The sequence below is a fragment of the Amphiura filiformis genome, unplaced genomic scaffold (genome assembly GCF_039555335.1).
Source record: "Amphiura filiformis unplaced genomic scaffold, Afil_fr2py scaffold_356, whole genome shotgun sequence".
Lineage (NCBI taxonomy): Eukaryota > Metazoa > Echinodermata > Ophiuroidea > Amphilepidida > Amphiuridae > Amphiura > Amphiura filiformis.
In genome coordinates, this window is record NW_027305820.1 from 27,501 (window position 1) to 46,206 (window position 18,706).

An 18,706-nucleotide genomic window follows, 5' to 3' on the forward strand; every position below is an offset into this window, starting at 1 on the left:
CACACAATTTTCTCGAGCTACGCGCACTTTCTTTTACATTTAATGTATAATCAAAATATGTGCACAACCTTTTAATTGCAATCAATTTAAAATTTTGAATTAGTGATTGATGATAAATAAATAAATAAATAAATAAATAAAAACAAAACAAAAAATTAAAAAATCTATTTCACTATATAACGAAGGGAACTAATCCATTGATATGCATAAGTCAAAATGTCCTTGTAGTTGTACTATATTAAACAGCATTCTTTACAGGCTTAAGTCCCACATCCACATCCATATACATGTACACTCACCACCCCCCCCCCCCGCACACACGGACACACACACCCCCACACCCACACACATGGTAATGACAAACATTATTTTGCAAAACACAAGGTAATTACATACTCCAGTATTCCCCTCGCTTAACCCAATATCCTAGAAACACCTGGGCCGTAACACTAATCCTAACCTAACCCTAACCTACCCCTAAAATGCATAACTCTAATTATAACTATATTCCTATATACCCTACCCTTAATAATATAGCCTAACCTGATGGGGCTCATTCTGCATGGATAATGATTTATTACTTCAAAATAATCTTTGCAACACATTGTATATTCTTTGATGTTTCCTAGAAAAGCTGACTGAATTTTGTCCAGAGTGAAAATGTTAAGTGTTATACTTTAGACCAACAATTTTGCAGTTCAATGGACGTATTGTACTTGCACATTACCATGCTTACCTTTAGGTGACAAAACAGCTTGAAAAGAATAGCCCCTTTTGAATACACTGGATGTTGTCAATGTATCCCCTGGCCCTTGATTATTATACAGATCATCATTGTGACTTGCGTATGCAATTTCAATTCTGTCTGTACCACTATCATATCGAATACGTGTTCCACTGCTGTGCCATCTCCAGCCAATCACATCACCAGGTTGGAAGCTTATCCAATCTTCTTGATTCTGAATGTCATGTGTGTACTCCCCACCGAGCAGATGTCCAGAGGGAATTTCTGTCTCTCCCAATAGGTAATATTCAGTATCACTGATCGGGCGGTACACACCAGCTTTGAGGCCGCCGTTTCCCATTTCAGCCCAGAATTTCCACGCTTTGACTTGTCCGAAGCAGTTGAGAGGCTGACTGTTCATGATATTGATTTGACTGTTACCATCCTGAGCATTACGAGCTCCAATGTCAGGGCCGTGTGTGTCTGCTTCACACTCCTTGTCAAAATCTGCATTAAAAGGGCGATATAATTGCATAGGTAGAAACTATAAATATATTTTGTTTTATCCGTGAAAGCATTTGCATTTCCTGGTCTAATCATGAATAAGATAAGTTGGAAGGTCATCAGGATAGTAAAACGTTTGGCAGACCATGTCAAATTATGTTGTAGCTTAATTTTTTTCACGAAATTGTTTTGGGTAAATTTATACATTGGAACATTCGATCAGCGAAAAAAAAACCCACTATTCAGCATATTGGTCGAATCTAAAAGTAATCACGAATATAGCATGTCCGACATCGTTACAGTTGTAGCTATAGACATTTAGATTCAGGTGAATGGTAGAAATGTAAACATATGAAGATATAAAATATGGGTGACATTTGTTTTTTGTCTTGCCTGAACTTTGTTCAGAAAGAGTCTATCCATTCACTATTTCTGTTGGGTTGTGTAGGGGTGACTATGTGTGTGCGAATTGATTAAAGGCTCGTAAAATTAGATGCCGTTCCCAATACGCCCAAAGTATCACTACTATTGAACTCAAACTTGATAACTATGATCATTGGGTACATGGGACTTACGATGACCTGAAGGATGATCAAAAGCCATCTTGGGCTCAAATGAAGTCAATATGCACAAATAATTATTAAAAATTGTTAGTGTGGTCTCAAAGGTCGTCCAAGGCCTATAACCTGCTGGAAATGTTAAATTGTGGGAGATAACTTGATGCTAAAATCATCTTTTGGCCCGATCTGTCTCTGGAGGATTGGATTTGTTTGTTACCGGTATAAATTTTTTTAGTTCTTGGAATAGGATCACTGGTATGTGACTATGTGACATTATCACGGGGTTGTAATCACTAGTTCAGGGTAAATAAAGCTCAATTCAGGCGATGCTAATGCACCATATCGGTGCTCTTGAGCAGATAACCAGGGAGGGGTTGGTGAACATGAAAATTGTCACTTACATTCATCCTCAAAAATAGCTTTCAGAGAATAGCCTCTAGAAACTGTCGTGGACAATGTAAAGATGGTTCCAGAATCGTATACGGTGCTGTAACCAGAGTGTGCAGCAGTACGAGTCGTTGTTGAATCCAATCCCGCGTCATAATTTAACGCCGGACTGCTGTGTCTAAATCCAATCATATCGCCAGGTTGAAATTGGACACGCTCATTCTTTGGGACTAAGTGTTCCGTTAACCCTTCTGTCGATGCGTTGACGATATTCTCACCAATTAGCTTGAAATAATTATCAGCTTGGAATCTGTAGACTCCAGCTTTGAATTCAACATTATTGGTGGTGTAATACACCCAGGATTTGACCCTGCCATAGCATGGGAATTCGACGCCTTCAATGATGTTTATACGGTTGGTTGTGTCCGTCATCAAACGAGGCTTTATTGATGTAGCAACCACTAACTCGGTTTCTGAGCAGTAGAGATCATCTGAAATACGAATTTTTATCAAAGAAATGATATAAAATATTTAAACAGTTTTTATTAATTCTGATGGCAGACATGTGATTAATCCCCAAAAGCAAAGTTGTTTAATTGCTTGTTGAAAAATGACTTTCTTTGCTTCTTTTGTTTCTTCCTTAGGACTGCATGATGTTTATATTGATAGTCTCAGTTTACTGACCAGGCTTGTGCATCTTGCAAGCATATGATCTCAGTGTTTTACCAGAAATGAGTTTATAAGCTGATCAGTGCTAGTGCGTGAACTGTGTTTAAACAGACAAAATTAGTAATTCAGCATACCCGAATTAACCAAAATTACTCGGTTGCCAGTTTTTACGCGAATCACCAATGATCATCGACAATTTGGCTCTGTTTGCTAGTCTTTCGCTAGTCAAAAAAAAAAAAAAAAAGGATCGCTAGTCCTACAAAAAGGTTCGCTATAATACAGTCTGAAAAATATAAAGGGATTGCTAGTCCGAATGTTAGGGTTAGGATCAGGGTCATGGTTAGAGTCAGGGATAGGTTTAGGATTAGGATGCTAGCAACTTTTCGGACTATAGCTACCGCTTTTTATTTTTGGGACTTCTGCCGGTCATATCCAAATTTTCTGCTATATACATGATATAAGAGCTACATATCCGTATTTTTCGAGTAAAACCCATAGTTCTTCGAGACATATTAAAAATGGTTAAACCATGGTTGAAACCCATATCATTGAGGAGAAAATGTGTACATGCGAAGGTAATATACAAAGAATAACACAATTAGGAGTGGGCGAGGGTTGAAAAATTATTTTCAAATCATTTTGATGACTTTGCTGTTTGATTTATGTGCGAGTACCGTATACATGTTAAATTGAGCCTTACCTGCGACAGCAAGTTGGAACGTCATAAGCAGAAGAAGCTGTACAGAAAATAAAATATTTGGAGTATAAGGATTTCGAAGCATAAATAGCATGCATGCAAATTTTGTAATAATGTAACATGAATAAAACCTATAATCATATCTAAAAGTCAGTGTCCTTGAAAATGATATTTCGTTTTGACATTGTTGACACACAGTTGTATTTAAAGCAATATTATAATATTTCCTTAAGAAATAGATTTATATTTCTTTTCCACACAATGAAGGCTAGTTTTCACTTCCACTTTTAATTTTGAAGCGAAAAAATGTAGGAAAACAAAGAAAGTCGATATTCCAGCGCCTATGTCGCCGATGCATGTCAGTCCGTCGATCGTGTCCGAGTACGGTTCTTTTGATGATGACCATCATGTAAAGCCATGTAGGTACAGTGTTATGAACATCGCACACGCTTTGACTAATATTTCGATCGTATGAATAAAATAACGGGACACAATTAAAATACATTACAATCGTGAATAATTCGAATTTTGACAAACATATAGGACGTCCTTCTCAGCAAATGTTACAAATTTTGCTTTAAATCAATTTATACGAAAAATTGTTAAAGAAGGGGTGGAAATCGTATGCTCTATCATTTTAAATATGAAAATAACAAAACCATGAAAAACAACAAGTATTTAGCACAGGTTGTGAAAACGTTATGTTTGAAAGAAAAAAAACAACACTACAGCAACGCTTTAATAAAAACACCCACACAAAAAAAACCACTTTACAGGTAGCCATCGACCACTTCGGCCCACATCATTCCATAAACCATTAAACAACACAGGGACCTGCTGCTAAGAAGGGCACAGCCTAGATATTCCACAATTGACCTTCGCAGCCAGGATCAGCTCCCCGAGTTTCGTATACGGGTTACAACGAGACAATAATAGCAGTAAGTTCCTTGCAGGGTAATTTCAAGCTAACTCAATTTTTACACGAGAGCGTACTATAACTACCACCGGGATACGAACCCGCAACCTCGCGCACCATAGTCGACGTCATTTCCGCAAAATAATTTTTCGACACTTATGAAATAATATTTCAGAATATTTGTAGTAAGTTTAAAAAAATGTTTTTGAATGCTGTTAAACGTTTTATATCCTTTACATAACTCAACATTTGCACCTTTTCTATAAAACGGATTATGTGTGCCGGGTAGGGGATCACATGATGACATCCATTTCTTCTCGCACTAGTAAGTTAAGTTTTTTTTCAACGGAGAGATTTACAGGAAGGTACAGAAATAATATCTGAGAAGAAATCACAATGTGCGGTTCATTTTCTTCATGTAACCTATTTTTGGGACACCCTGTATTATGCTAAGATTCTACAGCCGACCTATTAAAATAAATGATATAAATAAATTATAATGATTACAAACAAATAAATCCCGCACTCTCGATCCGATAATGATTCTTTATAACGATATCATTACAAAATTCTGAATTACATGAAATTTTATTTGTAATGACATTTTTGAGCTTCTAACGAACTGTATTTGGTGCAATTCCCATCATGTCATAGTTCCAGAATGTGTATGCTTTCCAGAACGTTTCCAAATACACTTTTATTTTCGTGTTGCAAATCATTGCAAATTTTGACGGAGAAAAATACAATGATTAATTATTAATCAACTGGCTATAACCATGGTAACCCAGCAAACACATAATGTACATACATAGATAAACATGTGTAGTGAGGCGGATATGTGAAACAGATGTTCACTTCTGGCAGAAATCATAGAAATTGGTAGTCGGGGTTCTGAAGTATACTGATTTCAAAAATCTACGGATACAAATGATACGAGTATCCGTTTGGCATCTTGGATTTCAAAATGGCCGCCTTGAAATACGATATGGAATATTCAATATCTCAGCCTGTGCAGCTCACATGGTGCTAAAATTGATGGCAATACCCATATTTGTATTGCCAAGGAACCCATTAAAAGTATTTTTAAACATGAAAACTGTCACCTTAAGGGACCAGCTTGAATTTCAAAATGGCCGCCATTTAAACATAGAATATTCAATATTCCAGCCTGTGAAGGTCACATGATGCTAAAATTGGTGGCAATGCCCGTATTTGTATTGCCAAGGGGCCCATAAAAAGTATGTTTAACATGGACTCTGTTACCTTAAGGGACCAGCTTGGATTTCAAAATGGCCGCCATTTAATCATAGTATGTTGAATATATTCGCATATATATTGGAATATAAATGATGGCAATACCCAAGAGTCCCATAATTAAATGTTATTATAAACATGAGAAGTGCTAACTTAAGCAGATATATTTGATTTCAAAATGGCCGCCATTTGAGTGCAATAGTACCCTTTATTTGTGACGTAAGCAGCACACGTAAAACGGTACTAGGTAATGGTAGTCGTATAAAGGGTCCCAAATAACACTTTTAAACAGAACTATTTCAGTGGACTTATCATCATGAATTTCAAAATGGCTGCCTTTCCAAACTAGTTTAGTATGTGTTTGAAATTGGTAGTATGATCATCAATATCTGTACATTGAATATATGATGAAATGATTACATAATAATTATGTTCATTTACATTTTCATTACAACCTGGTATTGGATATGTCATTTACTACAGAGTCAATTGACTCTACCCGTGGAGTCAATTGACTCTACATTCAGAGTCATCGACGCGGTACACGTGCTAAGGTAGCGGCCATTTTGCAATATGTTGCTGATGTTTGCTGCTGTTCTAAACACATGTCAGTAACCAAGCAGTTCTCAACTGACACAACAGCAAAATGCACTGACACGGAACAGCTTCCTGGACCACTTTTACACTAGAATAATTGGCATCCAGCAAAGGAAATCTATGAGAATGCGCACAAGATCCTTACACCGGTGATAATTTCCAAAGATTAAGTGGAATAGTGTGGAACGGGCTGCTTCTGCTTTTCACACACTTTCTTCAAGAAACAGGTCTTGTTCCACGCTATTACACTTACTCACAGATTTCTTGTGTTGGGTGCCAATTATTTGGCTGTAAATCTGGTCCAGGAAGCTGTTCCATGTCAGTGCATTTTGCTGTTGTGTCAGTTGGACAACTGTTTGGTTACTCACCATAAATAGCATGCATGCAAATTTTGTAATAATGTAACATGAATAAAACCTATAATCATATCTAAAAGTCAGTGTCCTTGAAAATGATATTTCGTTTTGACATTGTTGACACACAGTTGTATTTAAAGCAATATTATAATATTTCCTTAAGAAATAGATTTATATTTCTTTTCCACACAATGAAGGCTAGTTTTCACTTCCACTTTTAATTTTGAAGCGAAAACATGTAGGAAAACAAAGAAAGTCGATATTCCAGCGCCTATGTCGCCGATGCATGTCAGTCCGTCGATCGTGTCCGAGTACGGTTCTTTTGATGATGACCATCATGTAAAGCCATGTAGGTACAGTGTTATGAACATCGCACACGCTTTGACTAATATTTCGATCGTATGAATAAAATAACGGGACACAATTAAAATACATTACAATCGTGAATAATTCGAATTTTGACAAACATATAGGACGTCCTTCTCAGCAAATGTTACAAATTTTGCTTTAAATCAATTTATACGAAAAATTGTTAAAGAAGGGGTGGAAATCGTATGCTCTATCATTTTAAATATGAAAATAACAAAACCATGAAAAACAACAAGTATTTAGCACAGGTTGTGAAAACGTTATGTTTGAAAGAAAAAAAACAACACTACAGCAACGCTTTAATAAAAACACCCACACAAAAAAAAACCACTTTACAGGTAGCCATCGACCACTTCGGCCCACATCATTCCATAAACCATTAAACAACACAGGGACCTGCTGCTAAGAAGGGCACAGCCTAGATATTCCACAATTGACCTTCGCAGCCAGGATCAGCTCCCCGAGTTTCGTATACGGGTTACAACGAGACAATAATAGCAGTAAGTTCCTTGCAGGGTAATTTCAAGCTAACTCAATTTTTACACGAGAGCGTACTATAACTACCACCGGGATACGAACCCGCAACCTCGCGCACCATAGTCGACGTCATTTCCGCAAAATAATTTTTCGACACTTATGAAATAATATTTCAGAATATTTGTAGTAAGTTTAAAAAAATGTTTTTGAATGCTGTTAAACGTTTTATATCCTTTACATAACTCAACATTTGCACCTTTTCTATAAAACGGATTATGTGTGCCGGGTAGGGGATCACATGATGACATCCATTTCTTCTCGCACTAGTAAGTTAAGTTTTTTTTTTTTAACGGAGAGATTTACAGGAAGGTACAGAAATAATATCTGAGAAGAAATCACAATGTGCGGTTCATTTTCTTCATGTAACCTATTTTTGGGACACCCTGTATTATGCTAAGATTCTACAGCCGACCTATTAAAATAAATGATATAAATAAATTATAATGATTACAAACAAATAAATCCCGCACTCTCGATCCGATAATGATTCTTTATAACGATATCATTACAAAATTCTGAATTACATGAAATTTTATTTGTAATGAAATTTTTGAGCTTCTAACGAACTGTATTTGGTGCAATTCCCATCATGTCATAGTTCCAGAATGTGTATGCTTTCCAGAACGTTTCCAAATACACTTTTATTTTCGTGTTGCAAATCATTGCAAATTTTGACGGAGAAAAATACAATGATTAATTATTAATCAACTGGCTATAACCATGGTAACCCAGCAAACACATAATGTACATACATAGATAAACATGTGTAGTGAGGCGGATATGTGAAACAGATGTTCACTTCTGGCAGAAATCATAGAAATTGGTAGTCGGGGTTCTGAAGTATACTGATTTCAAAAATCTACGGATACAAATGATACGAGTATCCGTTTGGCATCTTGGATTTCAAAATGGCCGCCTTGAAATACGATATGGAATATTCAATATCTCAGCCTGTGCAGCTCACATGGTGCTAAAATTGATGGCAATACCCATATTTGTATTGCCAAGGAACCCATTAAAAGTATTTTTAAACATGAAAACTGTCACCTTAAGGGACCAGCTTGAATTTCAAAATGGCCGCCATTTAAACATAGAATATTCAATATTCCAGCCTGTGAAGGTCACATGATGCTAAAATTGGTGGCAATGCCCGTATTTGTATTGCCAAGGGGCCCATAAAAAGTACGTTTAACATGGACTCTGTTACCTTAAGGGACCAGCTTGGATTTCAAAATGGCCGCCATTTAATCATAGTATGTTGAATATATTCGCATATATATTGGAATATAAATGATGGCAATACCCAAGAGTCCCATAATTAAATGTTATTATAAACATGAGAAGTGCTAACTTAAGCAGATATATTTGATTTCAAAATGGCCGCCATTTGAGTGCAATAGTACCCTTTATTTGTGACGTAAGCAGCACACGTAAAACGGTACTAGGTAATGGTAGTCGTATAAAGGGTCCCAAATAACACTTTTAAACAGAACTATTTCAGTGGACTTATCATCATGAATTTCAAAATGGCTGCCTTTCCAAACTAGTTTAGTATGTGTTTGAAATTGGTAGTATGATCATCAATATCTGTACATTGAATATATGATGAAATGATTACATAATAATTATGTTCATTTACATTTTCATTACAACCTGGTATTGGATATGTCATTTACTACAGAGTCAATTGACTCTACCCGTGGAGTCAATTGACTCTACATTCAGAGTCATCGACGCGGTACACGTGCTAAGGTAGCGGCCATTTTGCAATATGTTGCTGATGTTTGCTGCTGTTCTAAACACATGTCAGTAACCAAGCAGTTCTCCAACTGACACAACAGCAAAATGCACTGACACGGAACAGCTTCCTGGACCACTTTTACACTAGAATAATTGGCATCCAGCAAAGGAAATCTATGAGAATGCGCACAAGATCCTTACACCGGTGATAATTTCCAAAGATTAAGTGGAATAGTGTGGAACGGCTGCTTCTGCTTTTCACACACTTTCTTCAAGAAACAGGTCTTGTTCCACGCTATTACACTTACTCACAGATTTCTTGTGTTGGGTGCCAATTATTTGGCTGTAAATCTGGTCCAGGAAGCTGTTCCATGTCAGTGCATTTTGCTGTTGTGTCAGTTGGACAACTGTTTGGTTACTCACCATAAATAGCATGCATGCAAATTTTGTAATAATGTAACATGAATAAAACCTATAATCATATCTAAAAGTCAGTGTCCTTGAAAATGATATTTCGTTTTGACATTGTTGACACACAGTTGTATTTAAAGCAATATTATAATATTTCCTTAAGAAATAGATTTATATTTCTTTTCCACACAATGAAGGCTAGTTTTCACTTCCACTTTTAATTTTGAAGCGAAAACATGTAGGAAAACAAAGAAAGTCGATATTCCAGCGCCTATGTCGCCGATGCATGTCAGTCCGTCGATCGTGTCCGAGTACGGTTCTTTTGATGATGACCATCATGTAAAGCCATGTAGGTACAGTGTTATGAACATCGCACACGCTTTGACTAATATTTCGATCGTATGAATAAAATAACGGGACACAATTAAAATACATTACAATCGTGAATAATTCGAATTTTGACAAACATATAGGACGTCCTTCTCAGCAAATGTTACAAATTTTGCTTTAAATCAATTTATACGAAAAATTGTTAAAGAAGGGGTGGAAATCGTATGCTCTATCATTTTAAATATGAAAATAACAAAACCATGAAAAACAACAAGTATTTAGCACAGGTTGTGAAAACGTTATGTTTGAAAGAAAAAAAACAACACTACAGCAACGCTTTAATAAAAACACCCACACAAAAAAAACCACACTTTACAGGTAGCCATCGACCACTTCGGCCCACATCATTCCATAAACCATTAAACAACACAGGGACCTGCTGCTAAGAAGGGCACAGCCTAGATATTCCACAATTGACCTTCGCAGCCAGGATCAGCTCCCCGAGTTTCGTATACGGGTTACAACGAGACAATAATAGCAGTAAGTTCCTTGCAGGGTAATTTCAAGCTAACTCAATTTTTACACGAGAGCGTACTATAACTACCACCGGGATACGAACCCGCAACCTCGCGCACCATAGTCGACGTCATTTCCGCAAAATAATTTTTCGACACTTATGAAATAATATTTCAGAATATTTGTAGTAAGTTTAAAAAAATGTTTTTGAATGCTGTTAAACGTTTTATATCCTTTACATAACTCAACATTTGCACCTTTTCTATAAAACGGATTATGTGTGCCGGGTAGGGGATCACATGATGACATCCATTTCTTCTCGCACTAGTAAGTTAAGTTTTTTTTTTCAACGGAGAGATTTACAGGAAGGTACAGAAATAATATCTGAGAAGAAATCACAATGTGCGGTTCATTTTCTTCATGTAACCTATTTTTGGGACACCCTGTATTATGCTAAGATTCTACAGCCGACCTATTAAAATAAATGATATAAATAAATTATAATGATTACAAACAAATAAATCCCGCACTCTCGATCCGATAATGATTCTTTATAACGATATCATTACAAAATTCTGAATTACATGAAATTTTATTTGTAATGACATTTTTGAGCTTCTAACGAACTGTATTTGGTGCAATTCCCATCATGTCATAGTTCCAGAATGTGTATGCTTTCCAGAACGTTTCCAAATACACTTTTATTTTCGTGTTGCAAATCATTGCAAATTTTGACGGAGAAAAATACAATGATTAATTATTAATCAACTGGCTATAACCATGGTAACCCAGCAAACACATAATGTACATACATAGATAAACATGTGTAGTGAGGCGGATATGTGAAACAGATGTTCACTTCTGGCAGAAATCATAGAAATTGGTAGTCGGGGGTTCTGAAGTATACTGATTTCAAAAATCTACGGATACAAATGATACGAGTATCCGTTTGGCATCTTGGATTTCAAAATGGCCGCCTTGAAATACGATATGGAATATTCAATATCTCAGCCTGTGCAGCTCACATGGTGCTAAAATTGATGGCAATACCCATATTTGTATTGCCAAGGAACCCATTAAAAGTATTTTAAACATGAAAACTGTCACCTTAAGGGACCAGCTTGAATTTCAAAATGGCCGCCATTTAAACATAGAATATTCAATATTCCAGCCTGTGAAGGTCACATGATGCTAAAATTGGTGGCAATGCCCGTATTTGTATTGCCAAGGGGCCCATAAAAGTATGTTTAACATGGACTCTGTTACCTTAAGGGACCAGCTTGGATTTCAAAATGGCCGCCATTTAATCATAGTATGTTGAATATATTCGCATATATATTGGAATATAAATGATGGCAATACCCAAGAGTCCCATAATTAAATGTTATTATAAACATGAGAAGTGCTAACTTAAGCAGATATATTTGATTTCAAAATGGCCGCCATTTGAGTGCAATAGTACCCTTTATTTGTGACGTAAGCAGCACACGTAAAACGGTACTAGGTAATGGTAGTCGTATAAAGGGTCCCAAATAACACTTTTAAACAGAACTATTTCAGTGGACTTATCATCATGAATTTCAAAATGGCTGCCTTTCCAAACTAGTTTAGTATGTGTTTGAAATTGGTAGTATGATCATCAATATCTGTACATTGAATATATGATGAAATGATTACATAATAATTATGTTCATTTACATTTTCATTACAACCTGGTATTGGATATGTCATTTACTACAGAGTCAATTGACTCTACCCGTGGAGTCAATTGACTCTACATTCAGAGTCATCGACGCGGTACACGTGCTAAGGTAGCGGCCATTTTGCAATATGTTGCTGATGTTTGCTGCTGTTCTAAACACATGTCAGTAACCAAGCAGTTCTCCAACTGACACAACAGCAAAATGCACTGACACGGAACAGCTTCCTGGACCACTTTTACACTAGAATAATTGGCATCCAGCAAAGGAAATCTATGAGAATGCGCACAAGATCCTTACACCGGTGATAATTTCCAAAGATTAAGTGGAATAGTGTGGAACGGGCTGCTTCTGCTTTTCACACACTTTCTTCAAGAAACAGGTCTTGTTCCACGCTATTACACTTACTCACAGATTTCTTGTGTTGGGTGCCAATTATTTGGCTGTAAATCTGGTCCAGGAAGCTGTTCCATGTCAGTGCATTTTGCTGTTGTGTCAGTTGGACAACTGTTTGGTTACTCACCATAAATAGCATGCATGCAAATTTTGTAATAATGTAACATGAATAAAACCTATAATCATATCTAAAAGTCAGTGTCCTTGAAAATGATATTTCGTTTTGACATTGTTGACACACAGTTGTATTTAAAGCAATATTATAATATTTCCTTAAGAAATAGATTTATATTTCTTTTCCACACAATGAAGGCTAGTTTTCACTTCCACTTTTAATTTTGAAGCGAAAACATGTAGGAAAACAAAGAAAGTCGATATTCCAGCGCCTATGTCGCCGATGCATGTCAGTCCGTCGATCGTGTCCGAGTACGGTTCTTTTGATGATGACCATCATGTAAAGCCATGTAGGTACAGTGTTATGAACATCGCACACGCTTTGACTAATATTTCGATCGTATGAATAAAATAACGGGACACAATTAAAATACATTACAATCGTGAATAATTCGAATTTTGACAAACATATAGGACGTCCTTCTCAGCAAATGTTACAAATTTTGCTTTAAATCAATTTATACGAAAAATTGTTAAAGAAGGGGTGGAAATCGTATGCTCTATCATTTTAAATATGAAAATAACAAAACCATGAAAAACAACAAGTATTTAGCACAGGTTGTGAAAACGTTATGTTTGAAAGAAAAAAACAACACTACAGCAACGCTTTAATAAAACCACCCACACAAAAAAAACCACTTTACAGGTAGCCATCGACCACTTCGGCCCACATCATTCCATAAACCATTAAACAACACAGGGACCTGCTGCTAAGAAGGGCACAGCCTAGATATTCCACAATTGACCTTCGCAGCCAGGATCAGCTCCCCGAGTTTCGTATACGGGTTACAACGAGACAATAATAGCAGTAAGTTCCTTGCAGGGTAATTTCAAGCTAACTCAATTTTTACACGAGAGCGTACTATAACTACCACCGGGATACGAACCCGCAACCTCGCGCACCATAGTCGACGTCATTTCCGCAAAATAATTTTTCGACACTTATGAAATAATATTTCAGAATATTTGTAGTAAGTTTAAAAAAATGTTTTTGAATGCTGTTAAACGTTTTATATCCTTTACATAACTCAACATTTGCACCTTTTCTATAAAACGGATTATGTGTGCCGGGTAGGGGATCACATGATGACATCCATTTCTTCTCGCACTAGTAAGTTAAGTTTTTTTTTTCAACGGAGAGATTTACAGGAAGGTACAGAAATAATATCTGAGAAGAAATCACAATGTGCGGTTCATTTTCTTCATGTAACCTATTTTTGGGACACCCTGTATTATGCTAAGATTCTACAGCCGACCTATTAAAATAAATGATATAAATAAATTATAATGATTACAAACAAATAAATCCCGCACTCTCGATCCGATAATGATTCTTTATAACGATATCATTACAAAATTCTGAATTACATGAAATTTTATTTGTAATGAAATTTTTTAGCTTCTAACGAACTGTATTTGGTGCAATTCCCATCATGTCATAGTTCCAGAATGTGTATGCTTTCCAGAACGTTTCCAAATACACTTTTATTTTCGTGTTGCAAATCATTGCAAATTTTGACGGAGAAAAATACAATGATTAATTATTAATCAACTGGCTATAACCATGGTAACCCAGCAAACACATAATGTACATACATAGATAAACATGTGTAGTGAGGCGGATATGTGAAACAGATGTTCACTTCTGGCAGAAATCATAGAAATTGGTAGTCGGGGGTTCTGAAGTATACTGATTTCAAAAATCTACGGATACAAATGATACGAGTATCCGTTTGGCATCTTGGATTTCAAAATGGCCGCCTTGAAATACGATATGGAATATTCAATATCTCAGCCTGTGCAGCTCACATGGTGCTAGAAATTGATGGCAATACCCATATTTGTATTGCCAAGGAACCCATTAAAAGTATTTTTAAACATGAAAACTGTCACCTTAAGGGACCAGCTTGAATTTCAAAATGGCCGCCATTTAAACATAGAATATTCAATATTCCAGCCTGTGAAGGTCACATGATGCTAAAATTGGTGGCAATGCCCGTATTTGTATTGCCAAGGGGCCCATAAAAAGTATGTTTAACATGGACTCTGTTACCTTAAGGGACCAGCTTGGATTTCAAAATGGCCGCCATTTAATCATAGTATGTTGAATATATTCGCATATATATTGGAATATAAATGATGGCAATACCCAAGAGTCCCATAATTAAATGTTATTATAAACATGAGAAGTGCTAACTTAAGCAGATATATTTGATTTCAAAATGGCCGCCATTTGAGTGCAATAGTACCCTTTATTTGTGACGTAAGCAGCACACGTAAAACGGTACTAGGTAATGGTAGTCGTATAAAGGGTCCCAAATAACACTTTTAAACAGAACTATTTCAGTGGACTTATCATCATGAATTTCAAAATGGCTGCCTTTCCAAACTAGTTTAGTATGTGTTTGAAATTGGTAGTATGATCATCAATATCTGTACATTGAATATATGATGAAATGATTACATAATAATTATGTTCATTTACATTTTCATTACAACCTGGTATTGGATATGTCATTTACTACAGAGTCAATTGACTCTACCCGTGGAGTCAATTGACTCTACATTCAGAGTCATCGACGCGGTACACGTGCTAAGGTAGCGGCCATTTTGCAATATGTTGCTGATGTTTGCTGCTGTTCTAAACACATGTCAGTAACCAAGCAGTTCTCAACTGACACAACAGCAAAATGCACTGACACGGAACAGCTTCCTGGACCACTTTTACACTAGAATAATTGGCATCCAGCAAAGGAAATCTATGAGAATGCGCACAAGATCCTTACACCGGTGATAATTTCCAAAGATTAAGTGGAATAGTGTGGAACGGGCTGCTTCTGCTTTTCACACACTTTCTTCAAGAAACAGGTCTTGTTCCACGCTATTACACTTACTCACAGATTTCTTGTGTTGGGTGCCAATTATTTGGCTGTAAATCTGGTCCAGGAAGCTGTTCCATGTCAGTGCATTTTGCTGTTGTGTCAGTTGGACAACTGTTTGGTTACTCACCATAAATAGCATGCATGCAAATTTTGTAATAATGTAACATGAATAAAACCTATAATCATATCTAAAAGTCAGTGTCCTTGAAAATGATATTTCGTTTTGACATTGTTGACACACAGTTGTATTTAAAGCAATATTATAATATTTCCTTAAGAAATAGATTTATATTTCTTTTCCACACAATGAAGGCTAGTTTTCACTTCCACTTTTAATTTTGAAGCGAAAACATGTAGGAAAACAAAGAAAGTCGATATTCCAGCGCCTATGTCGCCGATGCATGTCAGTCCGTCGATCGTGTCCGAGTACGGTTCTTTTGATGATGACCATCATGTAAAGCCATGTAGGTACAGTGTTATGAACATCGCACACGCTTTGACTAATATTTCGATCGTATGAATAAAATAACGGGACACAATTAAAATACATTACAATCGTGAATAATTCGAATTTTGACAAACATATAGGACGTCCTTCTCAGCAAATGTTACAAATTTTGCTTTAAATCAATTTATACGAAAAATTGTTAAAGAAGGGGTGGAAATCGTATGCTCTATCATTTTAAATATGAAAATAACAAAACCATGAAAAACAACAAGTATTTAGCACAGGTTGTGAAAACGTTATGTTTGAAAGAAAAAAAACAACACTACAGCAACGCTTTAATAAAAACACCCACACAAAAAAAACCACTTTACAGGTAGCCATCGACCACTTCGGCCCACATCATTCCATAAACCATTAAACAACACAGGGACCTGCTGCTAAGAAGGGCACAGCCTAGATATTCCACAATTGACCTTCGCAGCCAGGATCAGCTCCCCGAGTTTCGTATACGGGTTACAACGAGACAATAATAGCAGTAAGTTCCTTGCAGGGTAATTTCAAGCTAACTCAATTTTTACACGAGAGCGTACTATAACTACCACCGGGATACGAACCCGCAACCTCGCGCACCATAGTCGACGTCATTTCCGCAAAATAATTTTTCGACACTTATGAAATAATATTTCAGAATATTTGTAGTAAGTTTAAAAAAATGTTTTTGAATGCTGTTAAACGTTTTATATCCTTTACATAACTCAACATTTGCACCTTTTCTATAAAACGGATTATGTGTGCCGGGTAGGGGATCACATGATGACATCCATTTCTTCTCGCACTAGTAAGTTAAGTTTTTTTTTTCAACGGAGAGATTTACAGGAAGGTACAGAAATAATATCTGAGAAGAAATCACAATGTGCGGTTCATTTTCTTCATGTAACCTATTTTTGGGACACCCTGTATTATGCTAAGATTCTACAGCCGACCTATTAAAATAAATGATATAAATAAATTATAATGATTACAAACAAATAAATCCCGCACTCTCGATCCGATAATGATTCTTTATAACGATATCATTACAAAATTCTGAATTACATGAAATTTTATTTGTAATGAAATTTTTGAGCTTCTAACGAACTGTATTTGGTGCAATTCCCATCATGTCATAGTTCCAGAATGTGTATGCTTTCCAGAACGTTTCCAAATACACTTTTATTTTCGTGTTGCAAATCATTGCAAATTTTGACGGAGAAAAATACAATGATTAATTATTAATCAACTGGCTATAACCATGGTAACCCAGCAAACACATAATGTACATACATAGATAAACATGTGTAGTGAGGCGGATATGTGAAACAGATGTTCACTTCTGGCAGAAATCATAGAAATTGGTAGTCGGGGTTCTGAAGTATACTGATTTCAAAAATCTACGGATACAAATGATACGAGTATCCGTTTGGCATCTTGGATTTCAAAATGGCCGCCTTGAAATACGATATGGAATATTCAATATCTCAGCCTGTGCAGCTCACATGGTGCTAAAATTGATGGCAATACCCATATTTGTATTGCCAAGGAACCCATTAAAAGTATTTTTAAACATGAAAACTGTCACCTTAAGGGACCAGCTTGAATTTCAAAATGGCCGCCATTTAAACATAGAATATTCAATATTCCAGCCTGTGAAGGTCACATGATGCTAAAATTGGTGGCAATGCCCGTATTTGTATTGCCAAGGGGCCCATAAAAAGTATGTTTAACATGGACTCTGTTACCTTAAGGGACCAGCTTGGATTTCAAAATGGCCGCCATTTAATCATAGTATGTTGAATATATTCGCATATATATTGGAATATAAATGATGGCAATACCCAAGAGTCCCATAATTAAATGTTATTATAAACATGAGAAGTGCTAACTTAAGCAGATATATTTGATTTCAAAATGGCCGCCATTTGAGTGCAATAGTACCCTTTATTTGTGACGTAAGCAGCACACGTAAAACGGTACTAGGTAATGGTAGTCGTATAAAGGGTCCCAAATAACACTTTTAAACAGAACTATTTCAGTGGACTTATCATCATGAATTTCAAAATGGCTGCCTTTCCAAACTAGTTTAGTATGTGTTTGAAATTGGTAGTATGATCATCAATATCTGTACATTGAATATATGATGAAATGATTACATAATAATTATGTTCATTTACATTTTCATTACAACCTGGTATTGGATATGTCATTTACTACAGAGTCAATTGACTCTACCCGTGGAGTCAATTGACTCTACATTCAGAGTCATCGACGCGGTACACGTGCTAAGGTAGCGGCCATTTTGCAATATGTTGCTGATGTTTGCTGCTGTTCTAAACACATGTCAGTAACCAAGCAGTTCTCCAACTGACACAACAGCAAAATGCACTGACACGGAACAGCTTCCTGGACCACTTTTACACTAGAATAATTGGCATCCAGCAAAGGAAATCTATGAGAATGCGCACAAGATCCTTACACCGGTGATAATTTCCAAAGATTAAGT

The 18,706-nt window shown here is 36.2% G+C and overlaps 1 protein-coding gene across 1 annotated transcript in view; it reads right to left on the reverse strand.

Annotated features, from left to right (window-relative positions):
- Positions 1–3,569, reverse strand: part of LOC140145531 (uncharacterized) — a 29,713-nt gene extending 26,144 nt beyond the window's left edge. Inside the window, 3 exon segments of the mRNA XM_072167240.1 lie at positions 737–1,231; positions 2,190–2,666; positions 3,545–3,569. Coding sequence (XP_072023341.1) covers positions 737–1,231; positions 2,190–2,666; positions 3,545–3,569 — 997 coding nt within the window.
- Between the last annotated feature and the right edge of the window lie 15,137 nt (positions 3,570–18,706).